The sequence below is a fragment of the Squalius cephalus genome (assembly GCF_949319135.1).
Source record: "Squalius cephalus genome assembly, chromosome: 11".
Lineage (NCBI taxonomy): Eukaryota > Metazoa > Chordata > Actinopteri > Cypriniformes > Leuciscidae > Squalius > Squalius cephalus.
The window spans coordinates 6,251,875-6,268,014 of NC_137132.1; the positions used below are offsets into that span (position 1 = coordinate 6,251,875).

The 16,140-nt window shown below is 38.1% G+C and overlaps 3 protein-coding genes across 12 annotated transcripts in view; all 3 read right to left on the reverse strand.

Moving 5' to 3' along the window:
• LOC307167593 (uncharacterized protein) overlaps positions 1–9,496 on the reverse strand; it is a 65,436-nt gene extending 55,940 nt beyond the window's left edge. For 2 of the 6 annotated variants that reach the window (XR_013822817.1, XM_079886815.1), the window contains exons 1-2: positions 9,331–9,496; positions 8,980–9,129 (exon numbers count right to left, since the gene is read on the reverse strand). The gene's annotated coding sequence lies outside the window, so the exon portion shown is untranslated. Of the gene's footprint in view, positions 1–3,055; positions 4,465–8,673; positions 8,873–8,979; positions 9,130–9,330 lie in introns of those variants that run through there. The other 4 variants (XR_013822818.1, XR_013822819.1, XR_013822821.1 and 1 more) reach the window with 3 other exon arrangements.
• LOC307167596 (uncharacterized protein) overlaps positions 1–16,140 on the reverse strand; it is a 167,727-nt gene that overhangs the window by 65,788 nt on the left and 85,799 nt on the right. The window lies entirely within an intron of this gene.
• On the reverse strand, positions 10,268–15,154 carry LOC307167608 (uncharacterized protein). Of its 4 annotated transcripts, none has more exons than XM_079886850.1 (3): positions 14,559–14,800; positions 14,248–14,407; positions 10,268–11,498 (listed from the first exon to the last, which is right to left on the reverse strand). In XM_079886850.1, the coding sequence occupies exon 3, from the start codon at positions 11,482–11,484 to the stop codon at positions 10,396–10,398; it is 1,089 nt and encodes a 362-aa protein (XP_079742976.1). In that variant the 5' UTR covers positions 11,485–11,498; positions 14,248–14,407; positions 14,559–14,800; the 3' UTR covers positions 10,268–10,395. The 4 variants fall into 4 exon arrangements, with proteins under 4 accessions (XP_079742976.1, XP_079742975.1, XP_079742974.1 ...); XM_079886849.1 differs by having other exon boundaries at positions 14,248–14,442; positions 14,559–14,799; XM_079886848.1 differs by lacking the exons at positions 14,248–14,407; positions 14,559–14,800 and adding an exon at positions 14,910–15,154 and having other exon boundaries at positions 10,277–11,498.

Consider the following 16,140-nt stretch of genomic DNA (forward strand, 5'->3'; position numbering starts at 1 on the left):
AGCCTCCGAAAGTAACTAACCTGGTCCTGTGATTTTTTTTTTCTCACACAACACTGTCCAGACACGAACTATGTTCTTATAAAGTATCTTTACATTAGAATAATAATATCTCATATAATCTGGATTTAGATATGGAATATAGCATTCAATACAAAATGTATATGTCTCATATATTGAAATCAAGTTTTTATGTGATAAAAGATTTACTTTGTTTTTAGTTCACCACGTGACAGCAGCAAGCAGGCTCCTGATTGGTTAACGCGGCGCGAATTGACGCAGAAGTTCAGATTTTTAAACTCGCGCGTAAAAAAATTCCTGCGGCGCGAATGAGGCATAGAGCGCGGCGGGATAGACGCGAATACGCCTCATTCGCGCGTCAAGGTCGAATTGATCGTCTGGCGCGTTAGGCGCGAATGATTTTATGTAGTGCTTTTTGTGCATTCACGCGTTTGACGCAAATTCACGTCTACCGCGCCACGCTCTATGCCTCATTCGCGCCGCAGGAATTTTTTACGCGCGTAACGTGTCTTTGCATTGACTTAAGGTCTATTTATACTTCTGCGTTGGACCTACGCCGGAGCCTCTACGCTGTAGGCAACGCGTTGGTTTTCATTTATACTTCTGCGTCGTTGTCCGCGTTGACGCACAATTACACTTGCAGAGGGAGCATGTGAAACCCGAGGGAGCGGTCCTAGCAGACCAATCACAGCGCTTGCGTCCGCGTAGAGTTGGCGCGTTGTTACATTTTTGGAGAGGTGCACGTCAGGGTACGCCGAAGTGTACGCGCGCTACACACAGCCTACGACGTAGCTACGGTGTGAATTCGACGCAGAAGTATAAATAGGCCTTTAACATTGAAATCACTCACGCCTGACGCGCTATTCGCGTCCGGTGTGAACGCACCAGCGGTCGAGCGGAACAATGATGCTGTCTACGGAGTGCTATACACTCCGGAGCAAGCCATTGACCAAGCCAAGACCATGCAAACCTTTAAAAACCATTGGTCAAAACTTTATATTGGACTCTAAAATCAACAGGAAGCCAGTGCACAGAGGCCAGCACTGGAGAAACTCTAGACCATTTCCCTGTGCCTGTCAACAGTATGGCTGGTGCATTTTGCACCAGCTGCAACCTTAATAGCAACTTTCTAGACAATCCCAAATATAACGAGTTGCAATAATACAATCTGGATGAAATAAAAGCAGGAATGACAGTTTCCATGTCCTTAAAAGACAGAATTCCCTTCAATTTGGCAATGCTCTAGCCTGGCAAGCCAGAACTACATCAAGATGTTAGGTCTGGCAACTCACCATTGGCACGGCTCAATCCGAGGGGCGGGATAAACGGTTGTCTCTCAAAATCCCTCTGCACGCAATAGGACAGCGCTACAACCAATCAGAGCAACGAAGAAGGCTAGTTGGTATATTAAACTTTTGCCATATCCAGTCCTTCTTCCTTTTTTAAAAATAACTTAAGTGCCTTTCTTTGCTCTTTTCTCAAAGAAAAGCTTAACTCCAAGTCCTCCAGAGTCGCGGCCAAAGCAGATTCGAAAGACAGCTGTTCGCCAGCAGCAGCCGCCATTCTTTGTTTTCAAGTAGCAGGGATCCGTCGCAACTCTGTCATCATTATGTTAAGCCCGCCCCGCCTACTCTATACACGATGTGATTGGCCTGACCTGAGTTTGGTTTTACCAGCTCAAAAGTCAATGGAGAGTTGCTAGACCACACTGGCTGCAAAATAAATTTTGCTGCCACTAGGATGCGTCTAGATTTCTAGGCTAGCAATGCTCGGCAATTGATAGAAACTACTTTTAACCCACGGCATTGTCTTGTTTGTCCAATTTCAGCTCAGAATCAAAAATTACACCAAGGTTCCTCACTTGGGTGTTCACATTAGTGACTAAAGGGTCAATATGTAAAGAAAGCTGTTTGATAGGATACATTGATAGTTGATTAACGCATAAAGTGATGATCCTGTAGTTTGTCTGACACTAATGATGTGCCAATTTACTGAAGATCTCAGACATCACCATAATGAATGAGGTGAAAACAGGGACTATTGAACGAGATGATGCTTTTCAGCAGCTCAGTTAAACGTGTTTGTTAGACTGTTAATTTGCTAATTGACATTCACAGTTTTGTTTTTCTTTACAGTGTTTTGCACTAGGGCCTCTTCTCAATTGTTAAAAGATCATTCAAGAGTACATTCATCCAGTAATGAAACAAGTAAAAGATGTGTTCGACTTGAAACGATGCTGCACAGATTGAACGATGAATGACATGTAGAGCCACTCTCTAATCGCTCTCTCTGTACTTTGATACTGTTGGAGAATTTCATTTGTCTCATGTAAAAGTCTAAATTCAGTAATACCAAGCAGAAAATAGGTGACAAGGATAAGAGAATGGAAAAGCACCCAAAAACCTGTAGGAGGGATGCAGGTGTTGGGAGGCACTGCAAGAAAAGTGTGTTATATGAGATGTTCCACCAATAGAAGAAGGTCTAGGGGAAGATGTTTGTAATGGTGGCGAGGACACAAGGAGTGGCAAAAAAGAAGAGATGGATATAAGGGTGCGATAAGAAAAAGGTATAAGACATGAGGACTGGCAATGGTAACTTTAGATGGCCAGCTGGCATCTCACTTTGTTGAATTGCTCAATAATGTTAATTCTTCTGAGACCTGGAACTTCGACTCTGAAAGATTTCTTTGAGACCCGAACCAAAAAGACTTTGAATTTGCCACAACAATACATACATTTCTCATACACCGATCGGCCTGCACAGCGCCGCTTCAAGTCGAACACACCTCAAGTCTTTATGAGAGAGTCATTGAATCATTCATTCAAACATTGAGCAATAAAGCCAGAGATAAAGAGTACATCGTCATATCCTTTGTGTAGATTCTTAAATGTAAATGTTACATCCCTCGACCCATCTAGGGGAAGTAAGAAAGAAAAAAGCGTAAACGAAAACAAAAAACAAAAGTAAAAAGGGATAAAAAAAAAGCAAGAACACACTTTAATCCTCTGTCCCAGGCGGAAAATGATGACACCAGATTAGATATAAACGAAATGGGTTTTATTTTCAAATTATGGGCCTGGTTTCACAGACAGTGAAATGTCAAACTTAAAGCCTGTTTTTACATGAAACAAATCAGTTACACTTTTTTCCAAAACACTTTTTGTTTTCTGTTTATTTCTAATAATTGCATATTCTTTCAGAACACAGTACACTTAGTAAATAAGTAAATTACATGAAGATATCAAATTTCAAATAAGACCTATTAAGCACACTACACATCCTGAGAGTTTTTTGCAAACTAACAACTAGGAAAGAAACAAATAATTATTTACACTTTTTTTCTGAAGTTTCAAACACTCTTTTAGTTCCCTGATCAAACTACAAACAAGTCTTTCTAGTTCTCTAATCATTTCGCCAAATTCTCAAGATATTCCACATTCTCATGTGCCTGAGAAAACTACACGAGTATCTAAAACAACTTATAATATTTCTTCATGTGCCTGAGAAATCTACATGAATATCTAAAACTCTTCTCACACTCAGGACAGCAGTACGGCGGCTTGTCTCCAGTATGAGGTTACTTTAACATCAAATGAAGAGTTTTTCTTGAGTCTCCTGCTTCTCACCTACACCTAGACACATATTTTATCCCAGATAATTTACTTTAATGTATTTAACATCAAAAGACGAATACTGCTCACGTGCAACATTTTTTCAAATGAGTGTGAAGGCTTGATAAATGTCTAAAACTCTTCTCACACTGAATACAGAGATACGGCTTCTCTCCAGTATGAAGTTGCTCATGTGATTTCAGGTGTGCAGACTGAGTGAAACTCTTGTCACAATATGAGCACTTGTAAGGTCTTTCTCCAGTATGAATTCTTTGGTGCTGTTTCAGTTGGCCAACTGTAGTAAAGCTCTTCCCACAGTCACAACACACATAATCTCTCACATTACTATGTATTTTTTGGTGCAGTTTAAAACTGTTCAGCCATGCAAAACTCTTTCCACAGAGAGAACACACATAAGGCCTCTCATCTGAATGAACTTTCTGGTGTTGTTTTAGATTTGATGATGAAATAAAATCTTTACCACACTGATCACAGTTAAATGGTTTTTCTCCAGAGTGATGGAGCAGATGAACATTGAGACTTAATGCTTGATAAAAACTCTCTCCACACTGAGTGCATGTATATGTTTTTTCACCAGTGTGAAGTCTCATGTGTCTGTTAAGGTTTCCTTTTTGTGTAAAAGTCTTTCCACACTGAGAGCAGTTAAATGTTTTTTCTCCAGAGTGAACACACAGATGAATTCTGAGTCGAGATGTATATAGGAAACTCTTTCCACACAGAGAGCAGGAGTGCAGCTTTTTGGGTTTTGTTCCTTGAGTTTTGAAGTCACAGTGTTTCTTTACTTCATTTAGTTTTTGTCTCACTTCCATCTGGTCTGAAATAAACAGATTAAGTAGTCAATAATCAGTTCAAGGAGGATAAGTGTGAAAATTAAAGGGAATATTTAACAGAAAACAAAACCGGTTTCTGTCTGAGTATAAAGCATCAGATCTTTGATGTTCAAAGGTCAGTTCTGTCATTCCCTTGTTAAAGGCACAATCATTTTCACAGTAATTTTCACCACTAGAGGTCACTTATTACAAGAACTAAGATGTAGCTTGATGATGGGTGAATGAGCGTGGAATCATGGGGTTTGTTGTCTTCACCTCCACAGCTGATGGAAATCATGTTTGTGGCGAGCAGGACGAGGCCGAGGTCCGTGAGAGAGCAGCACGAGGCCGGTGGCGTGATTACTGATGAGCGTACTCCTCCTGTTATGCTTCTGCTCCTCCATGATACGAGACCGGTGCGTTGCGCAGGTGACGCTCATCATAATCACGCCACCGGCCTCGTGCCGCTCTCTCACGGCCCTCGGCCTCGTCCTGCTCGCCACAATGTTCATGGGTGAGCTAATCTAGTTTTATTAACATTAAGGTGTGTAGGAGCTGAGGCGGAATCAAACCGCAGTGACTCTTTCAGACTGATCAAGAAACAGAATCACATAGAAAGCCCAAATCAACAATCTAGGACAATAAATAAAGTGGGCGCCAGCCAGTCTGAGCAAACTAATGAACCCCCCAGCTAAGTACTTTATGGCCATGTAAGCTTGATAGAGATGAGCCTTGCTAAAGGAAGAACGTTGTCTTGTCGTTAGGCAGTTTGTATAAGACGGATTGGTTTGAAAATGGCAACACCTGAACCCCACAAGGAAAAACACCAAAGAGGTTGTTTGATCCCACGACAGATATACATATCAGCTTCTTCTTCAGTTTGACCTGAGCTCTGAAAAACAGATCGAAATCTCTAAAACCACAGAGACTGAGGGCCCTATTTTCACGATCTAAGAGCGTGGTCTAAAGTGCAAGACGCAAGTGCACTTAGGCTGTGTCCGAATCCTATGGAAGCTTGTTTCCGCCACTGAATAATAAATAAATAATAATAATTGCGACTTTTTATCTCACAATTCTGACTTTTTTTCTCACAATTGCGAGATATAAAGTCGCAATTCTGAGAAATAAAGTCACAATTGCGAGATATAAAGTCGCAATTCTGAGAAATAAAGTCGCAATTGCGAGATATAAAGTCAGAATTGCATGATATAAAGTCCGTCTTTTTTTTCCTTAGAATTCTGACTTTATAACACGCAATTCTGACTTTATAACACGCAATTGCGAGTTTATATCTCGCAATTCTGACTTTATAACACGCAATTGCGACTTTATTTCACGCAATTCTGACTTTATATCTCGCAATTCTGAGAAATAAAGTCAGAATTGCGAGATGTAAACTCGCAGTTGTGAGATAAAAAGTCGCAATTATCTTTTAAAATGTTTTATTTTGTGGTGGAAACAAGCTTCCATAGAATCCACTTTTGCTAGTTTAACAACGGAAAAATGGTCGGCGCGCGGCACATGGTCTAAAAGGGTTTCCCCTATTCTCTTAATGAGTAACGGGTGTGTTTCGGACTTTATGTGCAATAAACCAATCAGAGTCTCATTTTACCATTCCCTTTAAAAGCCAGTTGCGCTCGCGCCATGGCGGATTGCCATTTACACGGTGGAATTTGGTAGTGAAAAGACTGAACGGATCTGCTCGTGCGCGAGATTAAAGCTGTGTCTGTGTGTGTGCGCGCAAGGTTAAAGCGCAAGCAGACCATCTACGGGACAAGCCGGATTCCACCATATCTTTATGCACACAACAATAATCTTTTACATTTTTATACTTTTATTTTTAATATTTTGCATGTTTTTGCGGCTGCGCGTCCCTGTGTGTGAGAAGCAGAGTGTATGTGCGTATTGGACCCGCCTATAGGCACATATTACTAACTCGCTCTTTAAATAACAAAAAAAATAGTGCCATTTACTTTGTGTAAAATGTTTTATATTCTTTTTATTTTGTCCAAATTGTACTCTACTAGAGCGGGAAAGTTAAGAGACCACAGATAACGTGTAATTTATAAATTTTAGAGGAGGAGAAACAGCCACCTCTGAACTAAAGACAGAAGGGGCTTTGGCACCAGAGGAACCTTTTCATATTTCCTAGAACTATTGGCTAAAGTACCCGGATTTTGGCATGTTCGCACCGCAGAAACTAGGAATGATTTTAGTTCTAAGAACTCCTTTTGGAGGAACTAATTTAGCTCCTACTTCAGAGTCGGTCTAAACCAGCACTATGGTTAGTGTACGCTGATTGGCTGAACGCACGCGAAACACCAGCACCCGCCATTTTTAAAAAAGCTTTGTAAACACGCCGAGGAGAAAATCCAACGCAACTTGGAGGGGACCAAGTGAAACATGATTATAAATGTATTTCTGCTCAGCTGGTGACACTGGACATCAACCACACGACATGCGCTAATAACTTTTCATATACTGTTTACTTTCTATGTAAAACATTTATATCTAATAATGTGTTAGACAGGATTGTTAGACACCAGGGGCGTGGGAAGTGGGGGTGCTGCAGCGCAACGCAAATGTTTGTTCATTAACATTTATTCATTTTTAGCATTTAGTCATTTATTTGTAATAAACACTTTAAGTGGGCTATTTAGAGCATTTAGCGCAGTGTGTTGCGTAATATTGTGTGTACGCAGAAAGAATTCATCCGCAGCAACTCAAAAAAAAAAAAAAAAACTCCTGAGCGCAAGTCCACCGTCTAGCACTAGGCAGGTTTTTTGTGTTAATTTCTATTTCCTGTCACTGTGCAGACTCCTTTATTGTATATGACACTGTAAACAGCCCAATAACCCTTTTCTTTAAAGGCTTAAAGGAGAACTCCGGTCAATTTTAACATTGAGCTCATTTTTTTGTACATTTGGAGTGCTGTCAATACAGAGAACAACGACAAAAATCGGTGTTGCGTACACCGTGTTATCCTCTTTTTAAAATTTGCACCCTGTTGACTTCAATGGGGCAAGTTTTAAACCTGCTTTTAGCCTCTTAACATCCTTGATGTGTCATTACAAGTGCACAGGTCATGTGAGTGATTCCTTCGGAGTGAACGCGGGTCAATCTGACTGCAGTAGATGTGAAAGATATGAATAAAAATTATGTTTATTCAGCCAGCGCTCATACCTGTATTTACATCCTGTTTTCGGTCAAAGTCCAGAGTAATCGATTGTCGAGTTCACACGCATTGATTTAGTACCTATGATCTCCTTTAATATATGTCCCGTTGACCGGTCCGTTGCATTGCGATTAAAAGCAGTATCAATAAAGTAAAAAATGTGATGTGCAGTCATGTTCGAGTGTGTGCTAAGTTTAACCGAGTGTTCTCACTGATACGCTTGTTGTGATTCACGGAGTTTTGACGAGTTTTATAGTCTTGATATTGTTTCTTATTCAACAGTGCTTTGCATGTGTGAGAGATACGTGATGGCGAGTCGTGCGCCTTCACACTAGAGTTTACGGTACGTCAAATACAGGTGCCCTGAGCTGAATTTGAAATAGTTGCACAGATCGCTTAACTTGCACAAGCGCTCAGTCAAGAGTTCAGCGAGTGAAAATATATCTACGCTAACTTATACTTGGCATCTAACACACACACTAGCGAGTAAAATCTAAGAATTAATTAGCCAATGGCTAATGATTGACATTATTTAGTCACCTAGAGTGAAATTTACTCGCATATGCAAATTATTTATTTAAATGAGGGTTGGGCCACCATACTTGTATTGGCCGATATATGTAAATGTTTGATGTTATTGTTATCGGCCCGATAAGAACATTTGGTCAATATATTTAAAGCCGATAAATAAAGGGTTATAGATCTGTCAATATATTGGTTTTCAAACATTAAGAATTATCGGTAACGGCCAAAACTTTCATATCAAATATCAAAATAGCTGATTTCTCTGGATTTAAACATTGTTGGAAACGTTTGGGATAATGCAAGTACACAAGTCAACAAAATATTAAACATCATTCTACTGGTTTTTGTATGTTTTATTCTAACAATCATACATATTGTGCCTTTGATACAATTAAGGTTATTATAATTAATTATATTATACTTAAGGATACTATATAGAAGGTTATGAACGTTTAGATGCATTTCTCTATCATCAATCATCCAAATTATTGAAGAATCAAGAATGGACACCAACCTATTTGTTCCTCAGTATCTTCATGTTTTATTCTGGATGGTTCTGGATCACTCATGTCTTCAATCTCCACTTTAATAAACTCCATCTTTAACAGTCACACAGATTTCAGCTGCTACTCCTGGAGTTTGTCCTTCTCTTGTAGGATGATGGGAATATTCCCAGTATTTATTGGTGAATTGTAGTGGGATGGACACCAGATCTGCAAAAATTCAAAGAGAAGTTACTTTATTACTTTACTTACATTTAAATTAATTGAACATGTCTGTTTTCTGATAGAAATATAGAGAATTCGATGCAGTTACATACCAGTTGCATTTAAGACAAGGTTTGTTTAATTCTTGTCGAAAGACAACAGGAAACAACAGGACCATCATGTTTAACTGAGCTGTTGAAAAGCCTCTTTGTCTCCAATAGTTCCGTTTTCACCTCATTCATTACGGTGATGTCTGAGATATTCTGTAAAGTGGCACATTAAGCTCATTTTATTGGTGTCAACAGGCTGAAACAGTGTCTGTGGAAAACTCTCTGCCAACATATTATAACACTCTAATAAGAAATCTGGACACGCAACGCATTTCTTTACGTTAGTAACGTTATTAAACACGTAAACTCTGAGTTGTTTTGTGTTAAACTCTGTAATCTGGTAACTTCTCTCACCTGCAGACTGGAAATATACGGCATACGAAGAAAATATTCCACATTTGTCCTTCATTCACGATCGTTACCAGCGTCACTTTCAGCCTCGACTGGTTAAAGTTTCAGCTCGTCTCGAGTCTCGACTGCTTCTGTCTTCTGCGCATCCTCAGTGCGCAGAGTGTCACATTTCTTAAAGGGGCCGCATTCTTAAGTAAATCACTTTTCTTCGTCACTGATACGGAGCAAATATACACTATCGTCAGACATATGACTTCGACAGTCTAGTCACCTGAACTGGGTTAATCAACCGTTATCAATGCCAACAAAAATATATCTTTCTGTAGAAAGACTTGTGTCTAAAATTAAAGTTATCCAATAATAACTAAATAATAGTTAATAATAACTATTATAAATAATAACTTGTTTATGGAGCTGTTACATAATGGAGCTGTTACATAAAATCAATTTCCTAATGCGATCATGCTCATAGATGAAAAAACAGCATTTTTGCTTGTAAATGTTGCTTGATTTCATGATACTTGCTTGTATTGATCCTACATCATATAATTATTAAAAAAATATATAATTATAACCTATAATTCGTTGGTCCCTACATCTTACAGGTAACAGTAACAGTATAGTGAGACGGAAGAGAGATAAATTACACTAAATTACTTTGGTGGAAAGTAAATAGTACTATCAAAACAAAATATGGGAACTACAAGTGAATGATATGAATATATCTAATTCTAGATAGACCTATTTAGCACACGACCCATCCTGCGAGATTTTGCAAACTTACCACTAAGAAAGAAACAGATCATTATTTACACTGCAAGAATTATTATCTAAAGCTTCAAATACCACTCTTTTAGTTCCCTGATCCAACTACAAACAAGTATTTCTAGTTCTATAAGAATTTCACCAAATTCACAAAGTAAAAAAAGATAAATATTTTGTTCAACTCATTACATTTAATTGACAGCATTTGACATGAAAATTAAATTTTGCTCATTGTGATGAATTGTGATATGTCTTCATTTGACTGAGAAAACTAATTCTTAAACTCTTCTCACACTAGTAGTACTACAGCTTCTCTCCAGTATGAAATCGTTCATGTGATTTCAGAGATGCTGACCAAGTGAAACTCTTGTCACAATATGAGCACTTGTAAGGTTTTTCTCCAGTGTGAATTCTTTGGTGCTGTTTCAGATATTCAACTCTAGTAAAGCTCTTCCCACAGTCCAAACACACATGATCTCTCACTTTATTGTGTGTTTTCTGGTGCTGTTTCATATGATCCAGCCTTGAAAAACTCTTTCCACAGAGAGAACACACATAAGGCTTCTCATCTGAATGAACTATCAGGTGTTGTTTTAGACTTGATGATGAATTAAAATCTTTACCACACTGATCACAGTTGAATGGGTTTTCTACAGAATGAATATGTAGATGATCACTGAGAGCTGATGCCTGAGAAAAACTCTTCTCACACTCAGTACAGTCGTACGGCTTCTCTCCAGTATGAACTCGCTCGTGTGATTTCAGGTTTCCAGACTGAGTGAAACTCTTGTCACAATATGAGCACTTGTAAGGTTTTTCTCCAGTGTGAATTTTTTGGTGCTGTTTCAAACTGTCAGCTCTAGTAAAGCTCTTCCCACAGTCACAACACACATAATCTCTCACATCATTATGTGTTTTCTGATGCTTTTTACAACTTCCCAGCCATGAAAAACTCTTTCCACAGAGAGAACAGACATAAGGCTTCTCATCTGAATGAACTATCAAGTGTGTTTTTAGTTGTGATGATGAAATAAAATCTTTCCCACACTGATCACAGTTAAATGGTTTTTCTCCAGAATGAATACGCAGATGCTTACTGAGATCTGATGCTTGACAAAAACTCTTCTCACACTGAGTACACTGGTATGGCTTCTCTCCAGTATGAAGTCGCTCATGTAGTTTCAGGTGTCCAGACTGAGTGAAACTCTTGTCACAATATGAGCACTTGTAAGGTTTCTCTCCAGTGTGAATTCTCATGTGTCTGTTAAGGTGTCGTTGATTTTGGAGACTCTTTCCACACTGTGAGCAGGTGTGCAGCTTTTTGGCTTTTGTTCCTTGAGTTTTGAAGTCATGTTTCTCCTCCACTTCACGCAGTTTGTGTTTTTGCTCCATCACTTCGATCTGGTCTAAAATAAACATATACAGTTCAAGGAGAGAAAATATGAAAATTTAAGTTAACATTACTAACTAAAAGACAAGAGATCAGGGGTGTATTCCAGAAAGCAGGTTATGTGACATACCTGGGTATGTTTAAGGGTAAGTAAGCGAATAACATTTCAACTTTCGGTTCCAAAAACGGAGGTAACTTTTACCGTAAGTAGCTTGCGCACAATATCATAATTATATCGATATATAAAACACTATTAAAACAATGTTATGTTTATTTTATCCAAGTTAATGTTTATTATATATACACAGCTCTGGAAAAAGTCCACTGCAAAATAGTAGTTTCTCTGGATGTATTACTTATATGTATTTGTTTGAGTAAAAACAAACATTTCTGATTTATTCTAAAAACTAATGACAACATTTCTTCCAAATTACAAATAAAAATATTGTAATTTTGAGCATTTATTTGCAGAAAATGACAACTGGTCAAAATAACGAAAAAAGATGCCATGTTTTCAGATCTTGAATAATGCAAAGAAAACAAGTTTATATTCAATTTAAAATAATGCAATACTTATGTTTTTAACTTAGGTAGAGTTCAGAAATCCATATTTGGTGGAATAACCCTGATTTCCAATCAGCTTCAGATTCATTTGGTCACATTGCTGTTGGGCGACTTTATCTTTAAGCCACTTCTGGTGAAAAAAATAAAGCATCTTAGATTTATGTAATGGCTGGTGACCCTCCATCTTCCACTTGATCACATTCCAGAGGTTTTCAGTGGGGTTCAAGTCTGGAAATTGTGATGGCCATGACAGGGTCTTGATCTTGTGGTCTTGTCAATGTTCGGGAACATTGTCAGAGCAGATGGAAGCATGTTTTCTTCCAAGATAACCTGGCCTGAGTCACACGTCCTTCACAAAGACAGATCTGCCTGATTCTGATCTTCTCTGATGAGTCCAGTTTTCAGATTTGCCCAACACCTGGTCCTCTGATGGTTAGACAGAGACCTGGAGAGGCGTACATCCCCTCTCGTACCCACTGTGTAATTTGGTGGAGGATTGGTGATGATCTGGTGGTTCTTCAGTAAGGCTAGAATTGGGCAGATACGTCTTTGCGAAGGATGCATAACTCTAGCCATGTACAAGATTATCCTGAAAGAAAAATAGCTTCAATCTGCTTTGACAATGTTCCCCAACTCTAAAGGCCCGTTCACACCAAGAACGATAAAGATATAGTTCTAAAAATCATTCTAAATATAAAAGAATAACAGAATCCACACCACAGCTATAACGATAACGATATAGAGTAACAATATCGTTGGGATCAGTTTCAGCACGACTTTTTCCCCAGCTGTCGAACGATAAAACACTGACAGCCAATCAGAATCCATTCAAATTTGAGAGCTTGCGCATTTAAAATGGCAGATGGCATTGTGGAAAAATTGATTGCTTAAGTCCAGAAAAATCCATCAATGTTTGACAATTCAAACTTTAAGGATACTTTAAAGAAAATGGATATATGGAAAACAATTGGCGCTAGTTTCAACAACATCGTCTTGCTTGCTTTGAAGTTGCAATGAAAATGACTAGCCATTGTTTTTATTCCACTATATTGACAAAATTTTCTGTTAGATGAGATCGATCATACAAGATTTAGGCTACTCAAAACATAGCATGCTGAAGACATCTTCTGGTTATAGCCATATAAATGCAACAAGAACAGCATAAAACATGTTCACGTGTTGTACACTTTGAAACAGCAGCACATGAGATCAGAATAAACAAGTTTAACAAGTCTTTCTTAATATTATAGAATTAGCATCAAATAAACAATATATTTCTTATTCACATTGATTAAAGATTATTAAACGAAAAGACTGAAAATTAATTGTGCAACCACTAAATAGGTGGTGATGTGCACAAAGTATGTATAAAGCCATTAAACAAAAGAAGAAGAAAGAAGTAGTATGGCGCGCTTTTTCTTAGCGTCCGTTTCATGGTGACTCGTCAATTCGTCGCTCTGTTGAGAATGTCTTGTGTGTTAACTCTGAACATACTCTATATTGGCTTAACTTACTCCCGGATGCGTTTTTGTAACCAGCATACTTCGAGTAAGCAAGATTTGGGTTAATCAACCGAGAGAAATCAGGGTATCTTTGACGATAATAACCTTACTTTCTGGAAACCCCCCCCCAGGTTACTGTTAGTATACAATATCAGATCTTTAGGGGATAGTTCACCCAAAAATTAAAATTACCCCATGATTTACTCACCCTCAAGACATCATTGGTGTATATGACTTTCCTCTTTCAGAAGAATACAATCGGAGTTATATTAAAAAAGTCATCACCTTTATTAACACAGCAGAGCCATGTGGATTACTTTTATCATGGATGGAGGCACTTTGATGGACTTCACAACAAACGGCCATTCACTGCCATTATAAAGCTTGGAGGAGCCAGGACATTTTTTTAATATAACTCCGATTGTACTTGTCTGAAAGAAGAAAGTCATATACAACCTAAGATGGCTTGAGGGTGAGTAAATCATGGGGTAATTTTCATTTTTGAGTGAACTATCCCTTTAATGTTAAAAAGGTTAGTTCTGTCATTCACTTGTTAATTTGATTAAAATATAGATGAAAAATGCTAGAAACAAGGTAATGATTTAGATGTAATCTTGTATCATGTATCATCCATATACTGCTTTTTATTTCACAGCAACTAAAGCAGTCAACAATGAAGAATCAAGAATGGACACCAACCTATTTGTTACTCAGTATCTTCATGTTTTATTCTAGATGGTTCTGGATCACTCATGTCTTCAATCTCCTCTTTAATAAACTCCATCTTTAACAGTCACACAGATTTCAGCTGTTTGTCCTTCTCTTGCAGGATGATTATTGTAGGATATTCCAAGTATTTCTTGGTGAATTGTTGTAGGGGGAGGAACATTAGATCTGCCAAATACAGAGAAGTTTAAAGAGAAGTTACTGAACAACTTTACCTAAATTTAAATTAATTGAACATGTCAGTTTTCTGACAGAAATATAGAGAATTTAATGCAGTTACATACCAGTTGCATTTAAAAAAATGTTTGTTTAATTCTTGTCGAAAGTCAGAGAAACAACAGGACCTTCATGTTAAACTGCTGCTGAAAAGCCTCTTTGTCTCCAATAGTCCCTGTTTTCACCTCATTCATTACGGTGATGTCTGAGATATTATGTTAAGTGGCACGTAAGCACATTTTATTGGTGTCAATAGACTAAATCAGAGTCTGTGGAAAAACTCTCTGCCAACATAACACTCTAATTGATAATAAACCAGGACACAAAACACATTTCATCACATTAGTAACGTTACTTAAACACGTACATTCTGGAGGACTGGAGCTGTTTAAACTCTGTAATCTGGTAACATCTCTGACCTGCAGACTGGAAATATACGACATCCGAAGAAAATATTCCACATTTGTCCTTCATTCACGATCGTCAACAGCGTCACTTTCAGCCTCGACCGGTTAAAGTTTCAGCTCGTCTCGAGTCTCGACTGCTTCGGTCTTCTGCGCATCCTCAGTGCGCAGAGTGTCACGTTTCTTAAAGGGGCCGCATATTCTTAAGTAAATCACTTTACGTCACTGATACGAAGCAAATACACTATCGTCATACTTATAACTTCGACAGTCTAGTCACCTGAACTGGGTTAATCAAACGTTATCAATACCAATTGTCATGTATTACAGTTTTTTCCCAATTGCTAACACACAATATTGCACACTAGGCTGGTTTTATGAAAATACTTAACACAATTCACAAAACCACACACCCAAACTGCAAAATTAAGCACTGCAACCAATACTACATATAGCATTATCAAAATCAAACGTTTGCACAAATTGGAAATACCAGATTTTTGTCTAACCAACTACAACACTGTTGGGCATAATGAAAAGCACTCTCATCTTTAGTATGCTTTGTCATAATACTAAAATAGTTCAAATTGTAGAAAATTCTTCAGGTTGTTCACATGTACAGAAATATTTCCAGATACACACACATGCTGTTTAAACATTTTAATTTTTTTTATTTTTCACCAAACAAGTCAGTGCAACATATGTACAGCAGATATATTTACATTGGACTGAACAAAAATATGCTCACAAAAACAGTAAACTGAAAAAGATTGAAGTGTTAACAATTAAGGGAATCTCAGAGAAGTTGGAAAAATTGAAGTGAGACACTTTTCTGCACGTCGCAGGAGACGATGCAATCAAGGTATTCAACACGCTTACATTTGATGATGATGTTGACGACTTCAAGACATTAAAAGAGCTGCCAAATACTGCGAACCACGAAAAAACCTGACATACCTGAGACATTTGTTCTTTATTAGAGCACAAGGCCAAACAGAGTCGATTGATGCTTGTGTGACAGACTTAAAAAATAAAGTGAAGGATTGTGAATTTGGAGACTTACTGAGTCACTGATAAGGGACCAAATTGTTTGTGGTATTACAAATGTAGGTCTACCCTACGTAGATCAGTGGAGATTTGCTGTGACAGTAAAGTGAGTCAAAACCAATTAAAATCACTGCAAGAAGAAACTGAAATTCCTGTACACAAAATTCACAAGCAGAAGAATGTGAGAAATGAAAAATAT